Consider the following 27281-nt stretch of genomic DNA (forward strand, 5'->3'; position numbering starts at 1 on the left):
GTTATGCAAATCTTCCCACACAGTGACGTAGACATGTAGGGGCGTGTTTAAACGAGGCGTTTTAGGAGGGCGTGGATGAGTCTTAACTTTTATAAAGAATATCTCTTTGGGTTTGAGACTTTAGTCTTTGCAACTTTAGGAATCTTATCTATTCACGAACAGCTTGTAAATCGCATCATCTGACCCTTTTAATTCATCTCCTTTTGTATTCCACCAAGGATAGACTGTTATATGGGTAAACTAACCCTTTAAATAAGTTGCGTCTCAATCTGGTTTAGAACCAGAAAAATTAAGTAGACAAATGAATGCCGTAATGAACTAACAAGCAAACAAAGCCAATGGCTTGGATGAATGATTGAATTGCTGCTTTCCTGTAGGCTCTTCATGGTCGTATGTCGGGTCAGATGGAGAGGGACCTCCGTGTGGATCTGGGCTTCAGGGGCATGCCGATGACAGAAGAACAGCGCCGGCAGTTCAGCCCTGGCCCTCGAACTACCATGTTCCGTATCCCAGAATTCAAATGGTCACCCATGCATCAACGCCTTCTCACTGACCTGTTGTTTGCCCTGGAAAGTGACGTACACATGTGGAGGAGGTATGAGAGTTTTTGGCCTTCAGAAATTACCAGCTAAGACATTTTCCTGGATGAACAGCTTGTGTTGTTCTGGAACAACTTTTCTGAAACCCCTAACCCTAACCCTACTCCTTGCCCTGTCTGTAAAATCTGATTGGTTGTTCTAAGACTAACAGCAAGGATGTTATTTATAATCTAGTTCTCTGTAACCTCTTTTGTGTCATTTGACAGTAAAACTCTGAAAAGATTAACATGTTATATGCTTTTACATGGTCTTGCTTCACTACTGTCTTCTTTTGTTCTCTTTTTCTCTCAGTCACTCTACGAAATCGGTCATGGACTTCGTAAACAGTAACGAGAACATTATATTTGTCCACAACACCATCCACCTAATTTCTCAGATGGTTGATAACATCATTATAGCGTGTGGCGGGATCCTTCCCCTGCTCTCTGCTGCCACCTCCCCATCTGTAAGTGGCACTTGAGCGGCCCCTAGTGGATATTCACATCAGTACAACATCCTTGAATTATAAAACCTCTTTTTTAGTGGCTGATTTTTCTTTTTTGTTTGGAAGGGCTGTAATTGGATCATTTAGAATCTTCTAGAAGAAAAAAAGTTGCTCCTGTTTCTATTCCCTGAATATCACTGAATGTTATATTGTCGCTGAATGGTTGCTGAAACAATACGTGTCTCATCTTATACTGAGTTCAAGAGAAAGAGTGCTAACTCCAGATCAGTATTTTTGCCTACACATAGAAACATTGAGTGCTGCTGATGTCAAATTTCATCCTCTTTTGGATCTTTTACCCTGAGTTCTTAAATATGAACAATCCCTAATTTTGCCGCTTTCTTGTCCTGCGTTCTTTGACATTTTTCCTGCAATCTAACCTTTTTTATTTTATTTATAACTTTATTTCGGGCAAAAATTCTTACAGCTTTTTCTGAAATGTTCTCTGACTGACTCTATTGTTTATTAAGCATTTATTTTGTGCTTTTGTATCCTCTGAAACAATACGTGTCTCATCTTATACTGAGTTCAAGAGAAAGAGTGCTAACTCCAGATCAGTATTTTTGCCTACACATAGAAACATTGAGTGCTGCTGATGTCAAATTTCATCCTCTTTTGGATCTTTTACCCTGAGTTCTTAAATATGAACACAATCCCTAATTTTGCCGCTTCCTTGTCCTGCGTTCTTTGACATTTTTCCTGCAATCTAACCTTTTTTATTTTATTTATAACTTTATTTCGGGCAAAAATTCTTACAGCTTTTTCTGAAATGTTCTCTGACTGACTCTATTGTTTATTAAGCATTTATTTTGTGCTTTTGTATCCTTTTGTTGTCTGTATTGCCTCTAATTCCTTTTTCCCCTTCCCTCTAATTCTCTCTCTCTCTCTTTTTTTTGTCTTTTTTGTTTCTTTTGCATGTACAGAGTTCTAAGGTTAGTGCAAACCCTGTAAGTTCCAATTTATTTATTCTTCTCTAACATTCACAGTCTTGTTTATTTTTTAATGTTACATTTTAATATCACTAATGCCACAGTTCAGAATGTATGATCCATTTCAGATCATTTCCATCTTTTCTGTCTTTTTCAGCCTCAGACTATGTCTGCATTCATTCGATTTAATCATAAAACATTTATGAAATATGTATTGCACTCAGAGTTGCACTCAGTAATTCATGTTTATGTTAAGCTGACCAATATTCCAGTCGTCTTGGGCTGGGTATAGAGGTATGATAATTGCAGCATCATGCATAAGTTTTCAGGTTCATATAAAAAATTTAGATTTGCGGTCAGCCACAATTAATTTATTATCTATGTAAAAGTGTCCAGTAAGTAGTATCTGGCTGATCCTATGATTTCATAAAGGTGGCCCCTTCTCCATGTAAATAGTGAGTGATAATGATTTTAAATATATTTTCAGAAGTACTATTTTTTTCTTCATGTGTAGAACTCTTTTAATTAGTAAAATAAACTGAGTGCACCTTTAAATATGAGATTATGGTTGTATTAAAATGCAAACTTATTAGCATTATTCTTTAATATGATCAGTTAAAGTGGTCATATCTGATAAAGTATCTTATCAGACCTTCTTCATCATAATCGTCTGTTATTCACTGAAAACCTTCATACAGATACTGATAGTAAATTGCATTACATGAATTAGCACGCACCATGGTGCTGTGATGAGCCCCCCGGCTCTATTTGTCCGTTTATAAGGGTCTTTATTAAATGTCAGCTTCATTTGTTCCCCTCTGTGTTGGTCATAAAGACACAAGGAGGTTCTTGCTTACAGAAAGGGACAAAAAGCAATGAAGTTAATAGCCTGCCAGGAAGCTCTGGCACAGGGGCAGAGGTGGGTCCAAGCTATCGCCCCTATACATACCCACAATGCACTACTGTGTGGCCTCTTATTCGCCACTATTATGTCTCCTAGCAACAAGCATGTTCCCAGTTTTCAACATCAATTTTTTTATTTTCAGTACTCAGCTGTGGGTTTTAAGATAGCAGTTAATCTCCATCACCCCGTATTTTTCACAAGAGGCTTTTTATAGAATTTAAAAGCATATTTGCCTCTGCTTGAAAGGCTCCACGACTTTTTAAAATCACAGTGGGTATGTTCTTGTCAACTTTTTGCTTTACAAAAACTTTTGTCCTTTGTAATACACCATGTAATTATGTTGAACTTTTGATATTGATGTTGCAAAATGGTGATGTGTTCCCTGACCACTGCAAAGATTAAGCACACACGGCACTGCAGCACTACCCGTTCACACTCAAATGGGTGTCACACTGGTTTGAACTTCCTTCTAGTGGTGTGAGGTTTTCCAAGCACCTTCCTCCCCAACTAAATGTCTTCGAGAGGCATGTTTCATGTGAAGTTGGCCTGGCATTATTGATTTGCTGCTATCACACATTTGTTTGTTTGTCAGCACCTTGTCAGCAGTATAATACTGTGTAGGTGTGAGCATTACTCTGTGTTTTAGTTTGTGTGTGGGTTTTTTGCTTTAAAATCTATTAGGATATATTTCTAAACTTCTGGACTTCGGTTATGTGTATGTGTGTGTGACCCAGACGGAGCTTGAGAATGTGGAGGCGACCCAGGGCATGTCGTCAGAAACGGCAGTCACATTTCTGAGCCGGCTGATGGCCATGGTGGATGTGCTCGTGTTCGCCAGTTCTCTCAATTTCAGCGAGATTGAGGCTGAAAAGAACATGTCGTCTGGGGGACTAATGCGCCAGTGTCTACGATTAGGTATGTGTGATGAATTTTACCCATGTAACTATTTCAAATAGTAAATTTTTTTATGTACTGAATGCCTTGACTGTATAAAGTAGTTTCAGTGTAAGGTTTTTGTACCTTAAGGGTGAAGTACTGAATATAATTTCTGTGGCAACAAAATTGAATGAATGCTGCTACAAGTAGTAGTTTAAAAAAATGTGATGTATGAAGCCATCAAACAAACAGACCTGCAATGTTTACAATGATCGAATGGTTCACTTATTTTTTCCTCTCCATTAAGATGGGATAGGAGAAAGTATTTAGGCATTAATAAAGAACACACTTCACCTTTAAAGTGCTTTCAAACCATAAGGCAAAAGCCATGATGTGCAGCTCAGTATGTTCATTACCGTTCAAAAGTTATTTTTTTATTAATATTTTTATGCAGCAATGATGCATTAAATTTATCAAAAGCGACAGGAAAGACCTTTGCATTGTTTCAAAAAAATTCAAATAATTGTTGTTCTTTTGATTCTTTCTATTCATAAAAGAATCATGAAAAAATCTATCATGGTTTCCAGAAAAATTTTTAGTAGTACAACTGTTTTCACCAAATCAGCATATTAAAATGATTTCTGAAGGATCACGTGACACTGAAAACAGGAGTAATGGCTGCTGAAAATTCAGCTTTGCCATCACAGGAATACATTTTAAAATGATATAAAAAAGTTATTTTAAATAATTTTAAAAAATTATAATAATTTTTCACAATATTGCTGTTTTTACTGTATTTTCATCAAATAAATGCAGCTTCGGTGAGCAGAAGAGATGTCTTTCAAAAAAAATTTTAAAAACCGTACTGACCCAAAACGTTTGAACGGTAGTGTAGTTATATGTCTGTGTGGTGTGCTGTGAATATCAAGGCAGACGTTCTAGTAAAACTGTTTGTCTCCTCTCAGTGTGTTGTGTAGCAGTGAGGAACTGTCTGGAATGCAGGCAGAGGCAGAGAGACAGAGGCAGCAAAACCTCACTGCCAATCAGCAAGACCCAGGAGAACCTACAGACTGCAGCGTCCGCCAGCAAGGTTATACACTCACACACCTGCACAAATACAAGAGAACAAACACATTTGCGCATGCAAAATGCATCTATACACAAAATTCAGAAAACACATCAAATGCACATCAGAAACCGAACAAAAAGCAATGCATTTTTGCTATAAAAACTTCTAGTATGCAATTATGTACATAATAAAACCTGTGTGTGTGTGTGTGTATGATTCTCTCATCCTCTCTGCCACAGAATGTCCCGCGTAACCTTTCTCCCATCAAAGACCCAGACAGACTGCTGCAGGACGTGGACATCAATCGTCTCCGAGCTGTCGTTTTCAGAGACGTGGTGAGACACTCACTTAGCTGAGCTGAAACAAAACATGTATGTTAACATGAACAGTATGATTGTTAACCATACTGCGTGTTCAATAGGATGACAGTAAACAGGCTCAGTTCCTGGCTCTGGCTGTGGTCTACTTTATCTCTGTCCTTATGGTGTCTAAATACCGGGACATCCTGGAACCACAACGGGAGATCGGCAGGTCCAGCAGCCTATCGGGGAGAAGCATCCGACAAGAGATTAATTCACCCACCAGCACAGGTGAACATAGCATCTGCAGTGTCATTATCTTGTGAGACTTTGATTGCACTCAATAGACGTGTGTCTTTAGTCGTTTACCACTTAAACACCCAACAAATGCTAATAAGTGTTTAAATACAGTCAGACATCTTCCACTCAGACATTTCTTAATTGTCTCTGATTATCTCTGCTATATAGTCATCCAGTTACTCCCCAGAGGGAGGATTTCATCAACTTAAGTGTGCAAGGCATTATTGCAAAGCTTTATCTGAGTGCAATATTGAATTAATACTCGGATGGAAAAGAACTGCTTGGCATAGGCTGCAGTGAGCTGCACATACTGTATCTTTTACGGAAGCAGCTCTGAAATGCTTCTGTAATGACTGAATCTCTGCTCTTATCTCTGACTCTTATTCTCACCAAGGTTGCATCTATTTGTTAAATAAAGTTAAAATAGTAATATCGTGGAAAATTATTATAATTTAAAATAACTGTTTTCTATTTTAATATATTTTAAAGTGAAATTTATTCCTGTGATGACAAAGCTGACTTTTCAGCAGCCATTACTCCAGTCTTCAGTGTCACATGATCTTTCAGAAATCATTCTAATATGTGACCCTGGACCACAAAAGCAGTCTTAAGTCGCTGGGGTATATTTGTAGCAATAGCCAAAAATACATTGTATGGGTCAAAATTATTGATTTTTCTTTTATGCCAAAAATCATTAGGATATTAAGTAAAGATCATGTTCCATGAAAATATTTTGTAAATTTCCTACTGTAAATATATAGAAACTTAATTTTTGATTAGTAATATGCATTGCTAAGAACTTCATATGGACAACTTTAAAGGCGATTTTCTCAATATTTAGATTTTTTTGCACCCTCAGATTCCAGATTTTCAAATAGTTGTATCTCAGCCAAATATTGTCCTATCCTAACAAATACATCAATGGAAAGCTTATTTATTCAGATGATATACTGTATAAATCTCAATTTCGAAAAATTGACCCTTATGACTGGTTTTGTGGTCCAGGATCACATTTGCTGATTTGGTGCTTAAGAAACATTTAACATAAATGTGAAAAACATTTAATATTTTGTGGAAACCTCAATATACTACCCTTTAAGAGATTAAACGAAAAAAATAATACTTTTATTCAGCAAGGACTTATAAACACATTTATAATGTTACAAAAAATTTCTATTTCACATAAATTCTGTTCTTTTGAACTTTCTATTCATCAGAGAATCCTGAAAAAAATATACCACGGTTTCCACAAAAATATTAAGCAGCAAAAACATTGATAATGATTATAATAAATAATAATATTAATAATTGAACACCAACAATAACTGATAACAAATCAGCATGTTAGAAAGATTTCTGAGGGATCATGTGACAATGCAGATTGGTGTAATGGCTGCTGAAAATTCAACTTTGTCATCACAGGAATAAATTACATTTTGAAATATATCAAATCAGAAAACAATTCTTTTAAGGTGTAATAATATTTTACAATATTACTGGTTTTACTGTATTTTTGGTCAAATAAATGCAGTCTTGGTGAGCATAAGAGACTTCTTTTAAAAACATTAAAAAGTCTTAATTCAAACTTTTGACCACTAGTGTATGTGTGTGCAAATTGCAGAAAACCCATCCTCCTTCACAGATGGTGTACGTGGAGAGCGACAGGCCGCCACCCCTCTGGACGATCTTCCCCTGGAAGGCTCGCTGCCTCACACTGACTCCGGCATCGGGGAGGAGCAAGTCACCAGTGCTCTCAATGGCTCCGAACTGGGCGCAGACTACAGCGGATTGAGTGGGAGCTCTGGAGGCCCGGATGCCATGAGCGAGTTGCTGTGCACACTGTCGTCAGAGGTGAGGAAGTCCCGCGAGTCCCTGCTGGAGTCGCCTCCTGGCGTGGAGGTTCTGAAACCGGCCGCGTCGATCTCCAGCATCAGCCAGGCCAACAAGGGAATCAATGTGAAGGAGATCCTGAAGAGTTTAGTGGCAGCACCGGTGGAGGGGGCAGAGGCAGGGCCTGAGCCCCAGCCGTACCACCCTGACCCTGCCCTGAAGAGGGAAGCTGCTGCTATGCTGCCCATGCAGTTCCACTCGTTTGACAGGTGGGCAGCTCTAGCGTGAAGTGTCTAGCACATCAAAATAAGCCAAGATACATTATGCTTTTCTGTCATGGATATGTGCTGTTATCTTTCAGACCAACCTTATTAACAGACAATATTATTCAAATAATTATTCAAATAATTAAAAGCATTAAACCCAAGACCCAGAGAGCTGAACACATCAAGCTTAAATATACGATATAATAATTTATAATATTATAATTTAATATTTTATACTTAAAATATAGACGTAATTTCACTTAGGTTAACATTTAATAATATAAACCTTTTAGTACAGACCCACAATGCACTGAGGTTAATAAACAATGATATCATCTGTAAAAACCAGTCGATGTCAATGTAATTTCAATTTCATTTTAAAAATAAAAAAAAATCTGATATAATGTAATATAATTTAATTATACATATAATTTTTTAATTAATTATATAAAGTTAAGTTGAGCAAAATGAAATATCTAATGCTGCCTGCCTTTTGGAATAGCTTTTGCTTCAGGCGTGCGCTTTTGTTGTCTTAAAATGCTGCCTACTACATTTTGGAACACAACGATTGAATCAATAAATCATTCATGAATCAATGCGGTTACACTTACATGTGGTATGTCAAGACTTTTTGAGAACAAATGCCAAGTCAAGAACACCTTAATTACACATACGCAAGCACAAGGCCTTCTCTGTTTTTAATGCCGTCTCTGTCTAGCTCCTCAAAAATGCAAAAATGCCACTAGCTCTGTGCAATAGTGTGCTCAGGGCTCAAGAGACTGACTGGCTTAGCGTGTGGGATCCACTGATACTCTACAATACAAACTAAAGCCCCTCTGAACATCAATCCTCTTTGTTCTTCTCAATTAAGAAAACCTGATGAATAAATTATACATAAGATTATGCTGTTAATCATTCACAGGCTTCTTGAATGTTAATAATTCAGTAGGACAGGTGAATATTTTATATACTCAAACAGAAACTGGTCTTTTAAATTGAAATAATATTTCACAATAATTCTTCTTTATTTTTACTGTATTTATTATCAAATAAATGCAACCTTGGTGAGAATAAAGCGCTTCTTTCGAAAACAATTGAAATGTTTTAGTGACACCAAACATTTGAACAGTAGTGTATTTACGTTTAATTTATTGTTAATATTAATATTTTTAAAAATATATATATATATTTTTTTTTTATTAAGAGGCTTTGTATAGTTTGAAAATTGTTGGCACTTTGAAGAATTGCTTATGCTTCTCTACTGTAACACGCTTTGGATAAAAAAAAGTATTCTAAATGTATTGCAGAAGTAAGAGATTTCTTCATAAAAACATTTTAAAAATATTACCGACCCCAAACTTTTTAATGGTACTGTATATATAAGTGTTTAATTTAGGGTATATAAAAGTATTTTGATGTGAAGAAAAGAAAAAGAAAGAAAAAGTATTTTGTGTGTATAGGGATTAATTATTGAATAAATTCAATATATTTGTGTGTGTGTGTGTGTGTGTGTGTGTGTGTTCACAGGAGTGTGGTGGTGCCTGTTAAGAAGCCCCCTCCAGGAAGCCTGGCTGTGAACACAGTAGGAACTCCCACCACCAGTGGTGTGCCCTCTTCAGGAAGTACGCCCAATATATTTGCTGCTGCCACGGCAACACCTAAAAGCATGATCAACACAACAGGCAAGTCATCCTGAATATTTCCATCATCTTACAATCCCATGATGAGCATATACATTTTGTTGGTCTATATGTGCATTTGATTCCTGCATATCACTTTAATTTGGATGGTTAAGCTGTGATTATTTTCGTGACATCTTGTTTTTTTTCTATTTGGGGTTGTCAGGGGCTTTCATAAGTTTATAATAATAATTTTCTAGTCGTAGTGACCATTTTAGACATTTAAGCATGCTTTGTTGCACTATAAACAATTCTGAGGATTTTTTTTCTTTAGGATAGTCAACATTCCTTGTGCTTAATCTATTCTAATGTGTCTCATCCATTATGTCTCACAGGTGCCACTGACTCTGCCTCTTCCTCATCCTCCTCTTCATCAAGTTTTGTGAACGGTGCCACAAGTAAAAACCTCCCAGCGGTGCAGACCGTTGCACCAATGCCTGAAGACACAGTGGAAAGCATGAGGTATACACACACACACACATCGTTTCCTCCACCACCCCGTGCTCTTCCTCACTTTATCCAGTTATTCACATGCTTAAAAACTTAAATCATGCATTCTCACATCCTGTGCTCATCTTCTTTTTTTTTTGGCAGTCTTACTTCTTCCTATGATTCCCATAATCCATTAGTTTCTTCACTTTACATCTGTCTCCTCTCTACACTTCCCGATCTGTATATCTTTGTAACCACAGCGCGCACCACAGCTACAGATTCCCTCAGAGACACATACTGAGGTCTCTGTGCATTTTTAAAGATGCACTTTGAGGTCCTGATAGTCTGAAGTGTATTTCCTGCCAAACATGGGTACATCTGTTCTAATTTGAATGCAACAGAATTGATTTTCTTCATTTTTGTCTCTTTGCATGTACAACACAGAAGCTTTGGGGCTCAATCATCCTTTGATTTGGCACAGATCAACACACAGGGATTACGTCACACTTTAGACTAAGAGCTGCAGTGAATGCCTGTACAGTCATTACTGTCTGTTTGTGCCCATTTGTATTGCAGTGCCTTTTGTGAAGTGGACCAGTGTCCACTGCGAACCAGGCTGACGCCTCCTGAACTCAAATCCTTTAGTTCGCTGACAGGATTCCAAACAGCCCCCAGAGATGCAGGACAGTTTCTTAGGCAAGGAAGCTTGAACTGGCCCCCCTTACCCACTGCTACCAGCTTAACATTGCCTTCCCTTCTTTCTCTGTGCCTTTCTATTTTCTCTTTTTCTGCTTCTTTTTCCTCTCTTTCCTGCTGGTTGTGAGTTTTCAAGCTGGCCAGCTACACCACCGCTGCTGCTTTGATTTGTAACGGTTCTGCTAGATTTGATTCTGTCTCTTTTTCACATATATACATTGTCCAAACCAGGCATGACGCGATAAATGTTCAAGCATAAAAATCATGTCTATTCGATTTTAATTTCTTCAATTAAGTTTTTTTAAACAAGTCGTAATGTGCCTGTGCTATTTTAGTATTTTTATATACAATTTTTTTATTCACTTTTTATATTAATTTTATTTGTATTTTAATTTAAGTTTTTGTCTTTTTTTTTTCATTTTTATTAGTTTTTAAATTTCTATTTTACTTTATTTTTATTTCAGTTTTAGTAATTTTAGTGCTGCAACTTAAACTTATTTCAGTTAGTTGCCAAGGCAATATTTCAATATTTTTTTAAGTTTAAGATTTTAATCTAATATTTACATTTTATTTTATTTCAGATTTATTTTAGTTAGCAAAAACATCTTTTTAATAGTTTTAGTCGATGTGCTAAACATTTTGCCGTTCGTTGGTTTCTATTTCCATTGCATTATTCTGGGAAGCCCTGCCCGCTGTGAAATCTCATTGGTCCACTTATTTGTATTTTTATGCTGCCTTCACATCATATTTATTTACTGTAATTACAAGATGACAATAAGAGATTTTACTTTTGAGTCATTCACAGCCACAGACTAAATAAGACCGACACTTAAATTGGTTGACCTATATAAACTGACCTAAGAAAGAGCGCCACAAAACAATGGATGTAATAAAATGTTATATCAAGCAGATTGCTACTTAACTGCCCTTAACTGATGAAGCTGTTGTCTTTGTTTTTACATGACATGACAATTTCAACAAAGAAATTCATGATTTTTACTAGCCACCAACTTAATATGCAAACGTGATGTGAATGCAGCATAGACATCAAATATGCTCTGATTTTCTGTCATTTCCAATTTTGTTTTGCATCAGACCTGGTTAGGATTTAGTATCAGTGACATGAGCTACTGTTTTTAATTGAAATGCTGCAAAATGCCTAACAAACACACAAAAACACATAATCCACAAAAAGCATGTACACTCCAAATCAGCAGTTATATTTACCAAGAACTGAACAGAATCAACCCTGCTAGCTTACCGTTTCAGTAGAGACATTGTCATTCTTCAATGTCAAGTCATTCCTTGTTTGCACCACATTGGATGTCCTCAGACTTTTATCACTGATTTCTTTTCCTCATGAAACCTTTCACATTTGCCCTTGTTTGGTGTCATTTGCATCCCTGGCGCTGAAGTTGTAGTCTTAGTGCAGGTTAACTCAGCTTGTAGCTAAGCGCAGTGGCACTTAAGGGTGATGTGTGCAATATGATAGGGTGATCGTTAAGCATTTGCCTCCCTGTGGTTGAATTCTTGTAGGTTGGCTTTAACCCAGCAGTAATGCCATAGACTTTGTCACATACTAACCAGCTGGAATTGAAAGGAAGTGTGATTTTTGAACTAGTCTCTGTATTTTGGAGCTAACTGGAGTATTTCTCTATCTTTCTGTCTTTCATTTTCCCCCCGTAGTATCACAACTAAATTGGAGCGTGCCTTAGAGAAAGTGGCGCCTTTGCTGAGGGAGATCTTTGTGGATTTCGCCCCCTTCCTTTCACGGACTCTGCTGGGCAGTCATGGGCAGGAGTTGCTCATAGAAGGTACAGGTGCTGTATAGTGCTCCTTTTCCTCTCTACCTGGTGTCTCTGTGGAGTCCCTCACTGTCTGCTGTGTGTGTGTCCACTGGCTGCCTCATACACACAATTGTGCGAGTACATGGACCCAGAGCAGGTATGAGAATAACAGAACTGCTTAGGATGAAAGGATGTTTAAAAAATGTAGATTTACTGCACCTGAAGGAACTGAAGAAAGAATTGCATGCTAAACATTAAGGAAGTGATTTAAGGTATTCCAATGGATGCCCAAAAAAAAAAAAAAACCTGCTCAACAATTAGGATTTTTTTCCCTTTTGGCCTAGTCATATATATATGCCTAGCTAATATTTTCATTGGCCTCACAACACAGACAAATTCATTTTTGGATTAAAATATACATAAATAACTTAAATGTAATAGTGCAGTGGTGTGCATTTTCTATTTATTTTTCAGAATTAATATTTTCGCTGGCCTTTTGTGTTTAAATTTGTGTACATTTTTGTATCAGACAAAATATATTTTACAAAATGTTTTCTTTACCAGAAAGAAAAAAAACCTATAAAACAAATAAACACATTTGTTTTTAATTTGCAATAATAGTTGGTATGGCAAGTGACAGTTCCATCAACTGGCCCAAAACTTGCTCACACTGGGCCCGGCCTCTCAGGCCATCTTTATTGTTGAGTCCTGAGAGGACCTCCTCTCTTAATTTTATCTGAAATCAAAGGAAACCTAAATCTGAAGATCCAGATCTAGAGTGAATCACTTTTGCTTCTTGTTCCACCACTGTCTTTTGTCTTCCTCTCTTCTCCACCCTCTTTATTGAATCCTCTCCCTCCCCTCCCTGTTGTCCTGTCAGGCTTTAATGTCTGTGCTCTCACCTTGTCTTGACCTCCGCACAGTTTAATGTTTGTCTGTTTTTGTTGTTTAATTAAAGCAGAACTGTGTGTACATTAGAAAATAGATCAGATTTATCACTTTAAAGCTTTGAGCCAGTTACGTTAGGTAATTTTATGTTACACACATGTACAGTGGGGTCCAAAAGTCTACACTGAATATATGGGATTTCAAATGCAATATAAACTTGGAAATACACTAAACTTAGACAAATTAAAACCAAGGAAAGTCGATATTTAAGCTTCTGAATCTGAACATTTTCACTTGTGTTGTCAGTGTTTTGGAACCCACTGAGATTTCTTTTCATTTCTTAGACATGCGCATGCTAAAATCTGTTTTCTGTCAATGCACTGCAACAGGCTTAGTTTGTATGAAGTCCAGCACATCGGTTGTGGAGCTTGTGATGCTCTTGTGCTCACAGGTGAGATTTCTCACTTTATTCTCTTATAATTTATTTTGAATAATTCATTTTGACTTCATTTTGTCATTCACCAAGTTTCAGTATTTTCTATCAGCGCACAACTTACATTTCAGGCTTCATAAACCCCATATAAACTGCATTGAAACTGCCTTTAAACAGCTTAAAATCTTGGAAAAGGTCACAGTGCTGCAATGTGGCAACATTTTATCAATCTTTTGAGCCTCTTTGTGCTTGACCTTAACAGGATCCGATTTCAGACCCACCCTACTTTACGCTAAAGCCAGTGTGGGTATCAAAGTATCACTGCATACTTCTGAACTAGACACTTTAGCTTACATTTATATTCACGCATATGGCGGGCACTTTTATCCAAACCAAAATACATTCACATTTTATCAGTTCATGCATTCCATGGGAATCGAACCCAAGACCTTTGGTAGCACCACGCTCAACTGTTTGAGCTACAGTAATGCTGCTTTAGCTTCCAGTAACGCCTCTAAACATCACATTCAGAAAGTATTCCTGTTGTTTTTCAGTCTTTTTGTAGAATGATTAATCAACAGTGTCTGAAATCATTTAGTGTTTAAAGGTGAAGAATTCTTGCTTACCTTTAAGACAATCTATCACTGTGCTCCGTAATATGCTTTGCCATCAATCCACATGAGGAGAAATGTACTTTTCTCACCACTAATCAAACATTTCAAAGCAGAATTATCATACAGTCACATCTGGGTGTCAGTATCTTATACTAGGAACCCCACTAAACCTCTTTGAACTCTTCTGAATGATCAACATCTCAGCAGGCTTCCTCTGCCTTCAGAGTTGGAGTGAAGATTAGGAGCTTTGGGGTGTAGCAGTGGCCCATCCTGTGTTTGATGCCCTCTCATCCTCCTCTCCCCTCCTTCCTCTATTTCCCGTCATTGCTCCATCAGCACATATAGTATTACTGAAGCTCCAGGCCCTCCATTAGTGGCTCAGGGGACGAAACCGTACCCTAAATATTGATTGGCAGGAAGCAGAAGGTAATGGGAGCTGCCTGTGATGTGTCCTTCTAGAAGCATCTGCAGTGGATGCTAAGTGCATTCTGCCTCTCTTTCTCGATAGTCACTCTCGCTTATATGGCAAAGAGCCAATCAGGAAAGATCATCAGTGCATCTCTTCAGCAACCACATCAGGCGCCTAAATCATCCACACTGAAAAAAGACACAAACATTGTTTTTATTATAGGGCCGTCAACTGATTAATCGCATCCAACCTTTGCTTTCTTTTCAGTCGAACTGTGCCCAGTACACTGCAGACAGGAGAGAAGAGGAAAAGATGTGTGATCACCTCATCAGTGCCGCCAAACACAGAGATCATGTGACTGCAAACCAGCTGAAACAGAAGATCCTTAACATTTTGACCAATAAGCATGGAGCATGGGGAACCATGTCACAGAGGTTCACAATCTCACAGTTTATTGTCAACCTTTGCTACTGGAATTCTGTTTCTAGTTTCCTGGCCATTCATCACCTCTTCATTCTCTCTCTCTTTCCCACCTCAGTCAGCTGCATGATTATTGGCGTTTGGACTACTGGGAGGATGACTTGCGCAGGAGGCGGAGATTTGTACGCAATGCCTTTGGCTCCACCCACTCGGATGTGGCTCTCAAATCTCTAGAAGAATACGGTCAGCCACAACACATCCATACCACCTCAGTCTAATTTACAGTGCCCAAATATGTCTCAGAGACATATTATATTTAAAGTGATGTGTGTCCATACATAATTCATATGCAAATACACAACATTAATTTTATCGGGAAAAAATAAATAAATAAAAATAGTATTTATTTATTTTTTTTTATTTTTTTTGCATGGACTGTTTATAGAGTAATTATTGTAGATGCTGGAAGGAGATGATGATGCCGTCAGTCTGCTGCAGGAGAAAGAGATCGACAACCTTGCAGGTATTCAGAATCTCTGCTGCACTCAGGAGGCTATTATTCATGAGCAGCCTCCTCAGATCCCATTGTAAGACTGCCATGGCACTATTAAACAAATTAGTCTTAAATGCCAGCCTGCACCAAGAGTGCCACTCTAGCTGCTCATGTAGAAATCATTCGTGTGGTGATTCTTTGATTTATTGTTGATGCATGTGCTAATGTATGCAACTGTACTTTATCCCCAGTGGCTTTTCGTCCAAGGGTATTTATCTCAAGAGGCAAGTTTGGTCCTTCAGAAAACGAGTTTGCTAATTAGTGTTTTAGCCAAGAACAAGCTCCAGCCCTTTTGATGCAAATCTCAACTGAATCTGCACAAGAGTGTGATTATGAGCTTAAGTGCTACATCTCATTTTGATATTGAACTAACTAACACTTATCAAATTAGCCACTTATTCATTAACTTAATGAGTCGCTGACTGTATTTAACACATTGTGGCTATTTAATCATTATTTAATTAAACTAATTAGCTTGTTGTTTTTTTTCAAAAATATGAAAGAGGTCTATGTCTGTTCATCTCAATGTGGTTTGAAATCTGATGCCTTTGATCATTTGTTCATGCTTTTCAAAAACCTGAGCTATAAATGCTATGTGACAAATCACTGAGCCTTGGCAAAGTATCATCCTGATAACAGCAATCAGCTAATGGCACCACTAGAAATGATCATTTTTAAGGATTGGTAATGGTGAAAGATGCTTTTTAGGACCAGACGATGTAGATTTTAGATGTATTAAATGTTACATTTTCAAAAAGATTATTTAATTCTCCAGTACTGGTCTTGAAATCCCAAGTTATTGGAAAATCTAACCACAATCACTTGATTTGTTCACTAATCCAGGACTCAGGACTTTTAAATGTCACGTTTCTCATTCTGTGACATGGTTTCTTTCAGGTCCGGTGGTTTTGAGCACACCGGCCCAGCTCGTTGCTCCTGTGATCGTTGCTAGAGGAACATTGTCAATCACCACAACAGAGATCTATTTCGAGGTGGACGAAGATGATCCAGCTTTCAAAAAGATTGATTCAAAGGTACTGTATGTGCCACTGATAGTGTCACCCTATGAGTTTTAGCCTTGTTTTTTTTTTACATCTTTTATTTCACACAGAATTACTGAAAGTGTTATCAGTTGACGTGAATATCATCCAGTCAGAATTTCAGGATCATGCGTTGGCAATGCTATTGTCCCAGAGTTCAAAATGCTGTCTTCCTTTAGATTGTATTTAAATGCTTTGCTTTTGTGTTTGTCAGGTGTTGGCGTATACTGAGGGTCTGCATGGGAAATGGATGTTCAGTGAGATCAGAGCAGTTTTTTCCAGACGCTACCTGCTCCAAAACACTGGACTAGAGGTCTTCATGGCCAACAGGAGTAAGATGCCAACACTCCAAACAACAATGTCAAAATGTTGTTTAATTCAAGGTTTTTAATGGCACTATTTTACTATCATCTCCACAGCATCCGTCATGTTCAACTTCCCGGATCAGGCCACAGTAAAGAAGGTAGTGAACAGTTTACCCCGGGTCGGTGTTGGCACCAGCTATGGCCTCCCTCAGGCAAGGTAAGGTCTTTGGTGTTGGCTTTCTAATATTGAAACTGGTTCAGTCATATGAGATCAGTTTAGGAGTGGTTGTTATATGACTAAACATTAAACTGTTAATTAATACTAAATTTGTTTTTAGCCAACGCTAATTGATTGTCTTGTTATTTTGCTGTTCCTCCCATAGACGGATATCTCTGGCAACACCAAGGCAGCTCTTTAAGTCGTCTAATATGACTCAGAGATGGCAGCGGAGGGAGATTTCAAATTTTGAGTACCTCATGTTCCTCAACACGATTGCAGGTAAGATTGTGCACCGTTTTCTTTTCTGCAAAAATAAGTTTCCTACTTTTGCAACTAATAGTTTTATCACTAATCAAATTGTGATATGCGGTATGTAAGTTACATGCTCACACACAACATTGTCTGTTGATATTTGTTTGCAGGGAGGACCTATAATGATCTGAACCAATATCCTGTCTTCCCTTGGGTCCTGACTAACTATGAGTCAGAGGACCTGGATCTTACCTTGCCTGGGAATTTCCGGGATCTTTCAAAGGTATGCCACTCCTGAAAGTCTTTTTCCATAGCTCAGTTAGAGCTATACAAATCATCCGGAATTTAATAGGAATTGTTTCAAAGTTTTTACAAATACCAGTTTTCAAATCTCAAATTTCCAAAGTGGTCTCAGATTTTTTTTTTTCAAACCCCACTGTTTGTTTTTGTAATTTAAATGCAAATGTAATGTAATCATACTGTATGTAATATAAATACATATAGACTACTGTTCAACAGTTTGGTTATGGAAAGTTTTTTTTTTGTTTGTTTGTTTTTGAAAAGTCTCTTATGCTTACCAAGGCTGCATTTTCTATTTTAATATATTTTAAAATGTAATTCAGTCCATTACTCCAGTCTTCAGTGTCACATGATTCTTCAAAAATCATTCTAATACGCTGATTTGTTGCTCAAGAAACATTTATCATCAATGATAAAAAAACAAACAGTTGTGCTGCTTTGTATTTTTGTGGAAACTGTGATACATTTTTTAGAAAAGAAATTAATTTTGAGGAATTCAAAACAACAGCATTTATTTGAAATCTTTTTTTTAATTTTTTTTTTTATACATATATATGACTTTACTGTTACTTTTAATCAAATTAAAGCATACTTTCTGAATATAAGTAATAATTTAAATATAATAATAATACTCAGCTTTCAGAGCTCTGAATCAAAAGTCAGTTATAGTTTAAAAATGTAATTAGTCATTTGGTTAGTATAATAACTAGAATTCTTTTTTTCTTCTTCCTGTTTGTAATATAGCCAATCGGAGCCCTGAATCCAAAGCGAGCCGTGTTCTATACCGAGCGCTATGAGACATGGGAGGATGACGGAACTCCACCCCATCATTACGCATCACTGTACTCCACTGCAGCATCCACTCTTTTCTGGCTTGTCAGGATAGTGAGTCTTCACTGTAGTCCATTTATATTCTATTGTCTCTCAGAACCTGAAAATCTTAATTCTCTTTTTAAGAAAAGCTTATGAAAGTTGTTTAATCTGACATTGTGTGCCACTTCCTCAATCCCACAGGAACCCTTCACCACGTTTTTCTTGAATTGTAATAACAACAAGTTTGACCATCCCGACCGGACGTTTTCTGGCATTGCACGCTCTTGGCGAAGTTGCCAGAGGGACACATCTGATGTTAGGGTGAGCAAAATCTTGTGAGGTAAAACAATGCTGTGACTGATCTTATTTCTGTGCTGTGACGTCAACATGTTTGTTTGTATGACAGGAGTTGATCCCGGAGTTCTACTACCTCCCTGAGATGTTTATGAACAGCAGCGGATATGACCTGGGGGTGAGAGAGGACAGGACAGCCGTGTGTGACGTGGAACTACCAGTCTGGGCCAAAAAACCAGAGGACTTTGTTCGCATCAACAGGATGGTAAGGGATGGAAAAATTATGTGTGCGTCTAAGCACCTTTATTCGCTCCACATTATTGCACAGTTTGAGGTGCCATTAGGATTAATAGTTTAATTCAGCCAGTGTGTCAAGAATCAAAACAACACCAGGCCAGTTCCCTGGATGGAGCAGCTTTAGTTTGTAGAGAAAATAAATAAACTTTGAAACTCACACAGCCTTTACATGGCTATTAATTTCTTTTAGAAGCCCTGATTGAATGGAGCAGCTTTAGTTTGTAGAGATAATAATAAACTTTGAAACTCACACAGCCTTTACATGGCTATTAATTTCTTTTAGAAGCCCTGATTGGCTCTTGTATTAACCCTGTTGTTCTCTTCCTGTCTCAGGCGCTGGAGAGTGAATTTGTGTCCTGTCAGTTGCACCAGTGGATTGATCTCATCTTTGGCTACAAGCAGAGAGGACCGGAGGCCATTAGGGCTCTCAATGTTTTCCATTACCTGTCTTACGAGGGATCTGTGAGCTTGGACACCATCACCGACCCCCAGCTCAGAGAGGTAAGACCCCTCAGCAGAGAGGTTAGTGAGTATTGATTCATATTGAGGATATTGATCTAGGAACTTGTCCTACTTGTGTGAATCATGTTAAGCTGTGTTTTCGATGGGTTTCTATTAGACATTGTCCAATATTGTTTTTTATGATACTGATTTTTTCAATTCATATTTATTTTTTTATTGACATCTTTACATGTCTCAATAAAATATGCAGAATGAAATGCAGAACTGATTTTTATTTTATTTTAGCAAAACTAAATAATTAAGACAACAAAAAACATATTCAAAGTTAATAACATTGATTATTACATATTCAATACTGTAGTAATAATCTCAAAATGCTTAATGTCAATAATAATCTTAAACTAATTAATTAATAATAAATAATCTTAATGTGAAGCATTTTATTTAATAATATTAAAATGCTTAATGTCAATAATTAAGATAAATTATTATTGTCATTAAGTATTATTGACAAAATACTTAATGTCTTAAAAGGGATAGTTCACCTTCAGTTGCTGGTCCCCATTTACTTCCATAGTATGAAAACACTATGCAAGTCAATGAGGACCAGCAACTTAAGGTGAACTATCCCTTTAATAGTTAATCTTGTTTTTTAACATTTCAAAAGGTCTAATAATTTATTAAACAATTAAAATAATTTATTAAACAATTAAAAACAACTTACACAAATTAAATTAAAGTATGATATTATTGTAATAACATTATTCAAATATATACATTTGATATGAATACATTTTCCTGTAAACACTATTGTTTCCTGTTTAACACGCAACAGTGCAGTGCTGTTGTTATTTATCAGTAGACTTAATAATAGAACCAATAATATACTGGTAAAAAAAACTTTTTATCTTAATCGTCTTAATCATTAGTCTTTAATGTCTCTTGTCAATATCTTTCTGTCCTCTGTCCAAAATGAGTGAATTTGTTGATATTTCATTTCTAAGCACAGCATGTTGACAGCAGTGTTCCGCTTGTCTTTCCATGTCTGTAAATGTCTGTCAGATGTGAGGCAGCTCAGGGGTCTGTCAACTAAAGATGTAACAGCTTGTTTTGTCTCTTTAGTCCATGGAGGCTCAGATTCAGTCATTTGGACAGGCTCCATCACAGCTGCTAATAGAGCCTCACCCTCCACGCAGCTCTGCCATGCACCTGGTGAGACTTATTATATCTCTTTTATAGTGTCTTTTTTTTTTTTAAGACACCTCTTTTTATTGTGGTCTATATTACTTTTTTTTATCAGTTATCTATATTAGATCTCTTTTAAATAGATCAGTATTGTCCTTTGTTATTTGATTTATTACATCTTTTATCACAATTTGTCTTTATTACATTCATTTTATGTAGCTCAGTGTTACACTTTGTCCTCACTAGTTGCGATAGACCAAATTTCGTAATTTGTCTGTCCTCATAAATGCAAAATGGTGCCACAAAATGACAGACCGGGTAGTACATACATTTTTGATTTACATGTAATAGATGTGATTTATGACATCACGTCTGGTTCGGACACTGATTTTCACCTAGCAAGGCTGTCTAGGGTTGGATGTTACACACATCATCCAACCTCCCCCCTCTCCTGACAGTCCAAACCAACCCAAAACTGCTCCTAAACTATATCCTTACCCAGAATCCTGCCCCTGTGATTTTCACCTTGTTTGCTCCATTGTAATTTACCTTTCTAATTCCTTGTCCCTTCCTTTCTCCTTTTACCTCCCTTTTTTCCTCTTCCTCCTCTTTCTCTCTTCTGCTCATTAGTGTTTCCTTCCGCAGAGTCCTCTGATGTTCAAGGACCAGATGCAGCAAGATGTAATCATGGTGCTAAAATTCCCCTCCAACTCTCCGGTCACGCACGTGGCGGCCAACACACTGCCTCACCTCAGCATTCCTGCTGCAGTCACGGTCACATGCAGCCGACTGTTCGCCGTCAACCGCTGGCACAACACAGTCGGTGAGCACGACCATTTGCAACTTTCTTAGACATAACAGTTGAAGAAATCGGAGGTTTTCAAACCACTTTTTTTAATGTTTGGTGCAAGTTTATTTACAATATTAGCAATGTTTTGTTTAGGTCTCAGAGGTGCTCCAGGATATTCATTAGAACAGTCTCATCACCTTCCAATTGAGATGGACTCTCTGATTGGTGAGTTCTTCAAATCATGTGACCATGTGTTTAGCCAGTAACAGTTAAAGGGATAGTTCACCCAAAAATGTAAATTCTGTCATGATTTACTACCATTTATGTCCGAAGTAAATTATGAGAGAATTTTCTTTTTTGTGTGGATTATCCTTTTAAAAGACCGATGAAACTTGTTTGTGTCTTCAGACTCAAATTGGATATTTTTTTTCAATATTCACACCTGGTCTGTTTTCTTTCCCAGCCAATAACTCTGGCATTAGTAAAAGGCAGATCACAGATTTGGTGGATCAAAGCATTCAGATCAACACGCACTGCTTTGTGGTGACAGCTGACAACCGCTACATCCTGGCATGTGGTTTCTGGGACAAGAGTTTCCGTGTTTACTCCACTGAGACAGGTGCTTGTCTTTTGTGATTTTATGCCATTTATATGCCAACTTGAACATATAAAACGTGTACTCTTTACTACAAATAAAATGTGAAGTGTATGTTTCTAAAATGCACATGCGCTCATCTGCTCACTCTTCATTCAGGGAAACTCACTCAGATCGTGTTTGGTCACTGGGATGTGGTGACCTGTCTTGCGCGATCTGAGTCCTACATTGGAGGTGATTGCTACATTGTCTCTGGCTCACGAGATGCAACCCTTCTGCTGTGGTACTGGAGCGGACGACACCACATCATTGGAGACAATCCCAACAACAGTGAGCACATGATCCGGTTCATTTGAGCATTGCTTTCATTTACATAACGCCATGCTCAATATTTAGTTGTACTAAATATTCTTTGTGAAAACTGTGATATTTTTTTCAAGGTTCTTAGTGCAATAGAAAGTAAAAAAAAAACAGCATCTTTTTGCTATCACTCAGATCAATTCATTGCATCCTTGCTGAATAGAAGTATTATTTTCTTAAAAAAAAAAAAAATCTTACTGACCCCAAACTTTTGAACAGTAGTGTGAAAGATATCACATACGTAAGACATTTATTTTATTTATATTGATATTACACTGAAAGAAAAATGGTCTCTGAAATTCTTTGTGAATATATTAAATTCATTCCTTTTTTTTATTGCCTGCTTACCTAACTTCATCTCATTCCTAACATATTTTCTTTTTCATGTTTATTTTTGTGTGGTAATGAGTATTAGTTATATGTAGCAAAAAAAATGACTGATGAGATTTGTAGGATTCCAGAAGCTGAACTTCTGTTGTATTGTAGGTGATTATCCAGCACCTAGAGCGGTTCTGACAGGCCATGACCATGAGGTGGTGTGTGTGTCAGTATGTGCTGAACTGGGACTTGTCATCAGTGGGGCCAAAGGTCAGTCTGAGAGGAAGCAATCTAAATATTAGCATATCAGAAATTAACTCTTTTCATACTAGTATTGGTTTCCATGAGAGCTTATAGAACTCAAATATAAACCCATTACAGGTAAGGAATTAAATATGTCTTAAAGATGTACATTTAAAAAAATAGTGATTATTATTATTTCCTTATTTCTCCATTTTAAATTATTGCTGTTTAATGACAGAATTGAGAGGTTCTTGCTGTTGTCTTGTTCTACAGAGGGGCCATGTTTGGTGCACACCATCACAGGAGATTTACTGCGGGCCCTGGAGGGCCCTGAGAACTGTCTCCAGCCCCGTCTGATCTCTGTGTCCAGTGAGGGTCACTGTATCATCTACTATGAGAGAGGACACTTCTGTAACTTCAGCATTAATGGAAAACTCCTGACACAGATGGAGTTCAATGACTCCACACGTGTAAGAGGAGACATATATTAGATCAGAAATACACATTAACCCAAAACAGTATCTATATTTAATCTTATTTTGTTTTCCCCCAGGCCATACTGTTGAGCAGCGACGGTCAGAACTTGGTAACAGGAGGTGATAACGGTGTTGTTGAAGTCTGGCAGGCCTGTGATTTTAAGCAGCTGTATATTTACCCCGGCTGTGATGCAGGCATTAGGGCTATGGACTTATCCCATGACCAGAGGTGAGCACACCTGAGCTAAAAACCTAAAAATAATAATACAATAAAGTGGTTTTATTAAATAAAAAATAATAGTTTATGATGTTATGTTATACATATATATATATCAGAGGCGTTTCCTCCGAGGGGGCAAGGGAGGCAGTGTCTCTTTAAAAAAAATTGGATGAGAAAAAAATTTGTACAAAAATAAAACAGCACCAGTATTACAAAATATAACATTAAAAAGTCTTTAAATCACTCATTTTTCCACGTCTCTCTCGCCTCCCCTGAGCCCATTGAGTTTTAAGAGACCCCCTAAAGCCTGCAGTGAGTTTGGTGGGGGGTAATTGAGAATTGAGAATGAATGGGGGAAAGTCACGTGAGAGAAGGCAATGCCTCCATCGTGATATGATTGGATATGACTGATTATGTTCGACCGTGATTGGTATATACTGTATATCTTTAACACTGATCAACTCGATGTGTCATTGATGAATTAAAGTATTACATTTAAAAAAAAAAAAAAAAAACTTACTGAGCCCAAACTTTTTAACAGTAGTAAGATATCACATACATATTTTCATATTTATTTCACTTATATTGATATTAAACTGAAAGAAAATTGTCTCATATAATTACACTGTAATATAAAATATATTATCTATAATATATCATGTACATTACTACATGTGATTACTAGTAAGTCAAGTAAAAACAAATATATTATTGTGTGTGTGATATATATATATATATATATATATATATATATATACATATATAGTACTATGGCATGTAAAAACAAATAATTATTTTGTATACACAGAAAACATATATATATATACACAGTCATATTACTAGTCATATACAATAATAAGCCATGTAAAAACACAAGTTTATATAGAGGCATAAGTGCAGTCAAAATGAACAATTTAGTGTGTTTAATTATAAAAACAATTATATAATATTATGGACATTTTCCATGTGAATTTATTATTTTTTTCTATATATTTGCAGGACTTTGATCACTGGGATGGCATCGGGCAGCATTGTGGCGTTTAACATTGATTTCAATCGATGGCACTACGAACATCAGAACCGATACTGAGACAGGAGGAGAGAGAGGGACCTTGTTTAGGGCCCGCAGTTGAGGCAGTGAGAAAAGTGGGAGTTCATTTCCTGCTTGACAGATGATGGTGTCCCTCTAAGTTCAGGGTGGAGTTAAACCCGGAAGAAATCACAAGACATATCGCCAATGTTACTTAGACCTTAGGGTTGTCCTTCACTCCCCACATACTATGATGAGTTGCCTAATGTCCTTTTGTCTGCGAAGATCATCGTACAAGATCGAAGCCAGGAGGACAGCAGGACTGGATGGACTGTACTGCAGTTCCCAGCAGAAGAGGCTTAGAGATAAACCACTAACAAAACAGATTTTTTTGGGAGGGTTGAGGGAGGGAGGGAAGGAAGGGGTCTGGGGTGGGATTAAGATGCAGCGGTGAACTTTGTCTTTGTAAATACAAACTCCAACGGCGCAGTTCTTCACTACAAGGGGATAAAAATCATACTTCCCACTCGCTCTCAATTACGGAAAATCCCATAATCCTTTTAATTTATTAATGACTTGCTGTAAGATATTGTGTAGTTCCAAATAAATGATGATGATTTAGATGATTATAGATGAAGGCCTGCCGATTCACAGGGAGGAAGTGAAATGGTCAGACAGGAATCAAGCTTCTCTTTCCTCTTTGTATATTTGGTAATTGTTTTGTCATATATGTAAATATTGTGATGGTTAGGAAAGCTAGGCATGAAAGCGGGCCATAAAAAAGGAGGAGAAAAAAGCAACAAAAAAAGAAAAAGAAACCCTCCCTCACTCACACATTTCATTATTTATGAAAAAAAATATTTGAAGTTTTTGTATGAGACACATTGCACCGTTAACATCCCATAATTTTTCAGCGTATAAGGAATTTTTTTTCTTTGGTCTCCTACTATATTTTAGGCCCATTCTCCATTGTATAATTTGTGCATTGATGTTTGTTGTATTTAAATAATATTATAATCATATGTGATGATTACATTGTACAACCACAGCCACAGTAAGCAATATCCTTGTAGCCGAGAGTGACTGCAGAAACGCGGTTTATTACGTGGAGATGTTTGAAATCCGCATACACGAATACTGAGACATTTTTTTTTCCATCCCCCTCTTTAAAAAGTGTGAGCGAAAAGAGTGAGAATGATATTTTTCAATCAACAACACTGATACTGAAATATCGTCGTTTTACTACAGAGGTGTAATTACTAGTCAGCTGGACGCTAAGACTGAGTTCAGAAATGAAAGTATGAATAAATTATGCAAATAATTTGTTGCTCTGCCTTTTTTTTTTTTTTTGGCCATTGGATGTGAATTATACATGAGACAGCGGCGCACACATAACGTGCAGGTCTGTGTCTGTGTAGGTGAGTGGTCAGTCCTGTATATTTGATTTGTACATTTGCTAACTATCTTTTGTTCCTTTATTTTGCAAGGTGTATATCTGATCATGATGATTGCATATTGTTTTAATTTAATTTATTTTATATGTCTGCATCATTTGTGGAGAGGAGAGGAACAGTTGTTGGCAGGAAGTAAATAATCGATGATTTATTTAGATTCAGATTCAGTAATTTTTAAATTCAGTCCCCACCTGCTGTTTCATGCATTTGCTGCAACTTGAATAAGCCAGAATCTCACAGGTGTCTCTTAAAATGTTTAAAATTCATGCCAATATATAGATCAATAACTGTAAAATAAAATGGTTTCCTTTTTGTCGTATTTACAATAAAACAAACCAAAACATCTTTTTGAGGTACTCGTGTGTGTGTGTGTGTGTTTTTGTTTTTTTTCTTTAAACATCTAATTCTGAATGTCCTGAATTGAGTGAAGTCAGTTAACCGCTTTTAATGATGGGAGCGCTCGAGATCGATTCGCGAAGCTTCGAGGCTTTTACGCATGCTTTGTTTCGATTCGGATTCAGAACATGAATCAAACCATAGGGCGCATATCAAACGGCTTTTTTGGACCCTTGAAGGGCACTTCGGGAAGGGGCCGCCATTTGTAGGGACGTTCCTAACGAAAGTGAACAACTGAATTCCTTCACGGAGGGCTACTGGAGAGGCAGTATTAACATTAAAGGGGTCATATGATGCTGCTAAAAAGAACATTATTTTGTGTATTTGGTGTAATGAATGGCATCTGATGTACGGATGTCATTGGCACATACCACTATGCTCAGTGGCACATCCGGTGAAACTTCTGGTTTTCACTGACATGTGTCAGTGAGAGTGGCATGTGCCACTGACACTTGTGACATGTGCCGATGGATTGTGTCAGTGTCACTGACATTGTCGTGGAACATGTCACTGTATGTGTTTGGTACTGACACATATTGCGTGCATGCAGCATCATCAATACATTGGCCAGCGCAATCTCTCTCATTCTATGGCTTTAATATTTAAAAAAACTTTTTTTTTTAAATAAAACCATTTTATAGCAAGGTACAATTGTTTTAAGTATTTGACAAAACATTCAGGCAAACAAAGGGACACGAGGCAAATATTAAACGCATGAAGACGCCTAAGTTGTTATATAAATTAACTCCGGGATGTAATTAATA

At 37.1% G+C, this 27281-nt stretch overlaps 1 protein-coding gene across 1 annotated transcript in view; it reads left to right on the forward strand.

Annotated features, from left to right (window-relative positions):
- LOC107734430 (neurobeachin) overlaps window positions 1-25444 on the forward strand; it is a 128615-nt gene extending 103171 nt beyond the window's left edge. The window contains 33 exon segments of the mRNA XM_016546381.1: window positions 378-595; window positions 891-1044; window positions 2007-2015; window positions 3651-3831; window positions 4758-4882; window positions 5101-5196; window positions 5283-5451; window positions 7082-7559; window positions 9084-9238; window positions 9571-9697; window positions 12050-12177; window positions 13428-13516; window positions 14762-14928; window positions 15033-15222; window positions 15374-15437; window positions 16365-16501; window positions 16722-16839; window positions 16927-17029; window positions 17196-17311; window positions 17455-17567; window positions 18329-18469; window positions 18599-18718; window positions 18804-18956; window positions 19322-19489; window positions 20573-20662; window positions 21266-21458; window positions 21579-21650; window positions 21889-22044; window positions 22180-22350; window positions 22867-22968; window positions 23215-23411; window positions 23495-23646; window positions 24637-25444. Coding sequence (XP_016401867.1) covers window positions 378-595; window positions 891-1044; window positions 2007-2015; window positions 3651-3831; window positions 4758-4882; window positions 5101-5196; window positions 5283-5451; window positions 7082-7559; window positions 9084-9238; window positions 9571-9697; window positions 12050-12177; window positions 13428-13516; window positions 14762-14928; window positions 15033-15222; window positions 15374-15437; window positions 16365-16501; window positions 16722-16839; window positions 16927-17029; window positions 17196-17311; window positions 17455-17567; window positions 18329-18469; window positions 18599-18718; window positions 18804-18956; window positions 19322-19489; window positions 20573-20662; window positions 21266-21458; window positions 21579-21650; window positions 21889-22044; window positions 22180-22350; window positions 22867-22968; window positions 23215-23411; window positions 23495-23646; window positions 24637-24727 — 4743 coding nt within the window. The 3' untranslated portion in view covers window positions 24728-25444.
- Window positions 25445-27281: the final 1837 nt, after the last annotated feature.

The sequence above is a fragment of the Sinocyclocheilus rhinocerous genome, unplaced genomic scaffold, assembly GCF_001515625.1.
Source record: "Sinocyclocheilus rhinocerous isolate Xijiao unplaced genomic scaffold, SAMN03320098_v1.1 scaffold1211, whole genome shotgun sequence".
NCBI lineage: Eukaryota > Metazoa > Chordata > Actinopteri > Cypriniformes > Cyprinidae > Sinocyclocheilus > Sinocyclocheilus rhinocerous.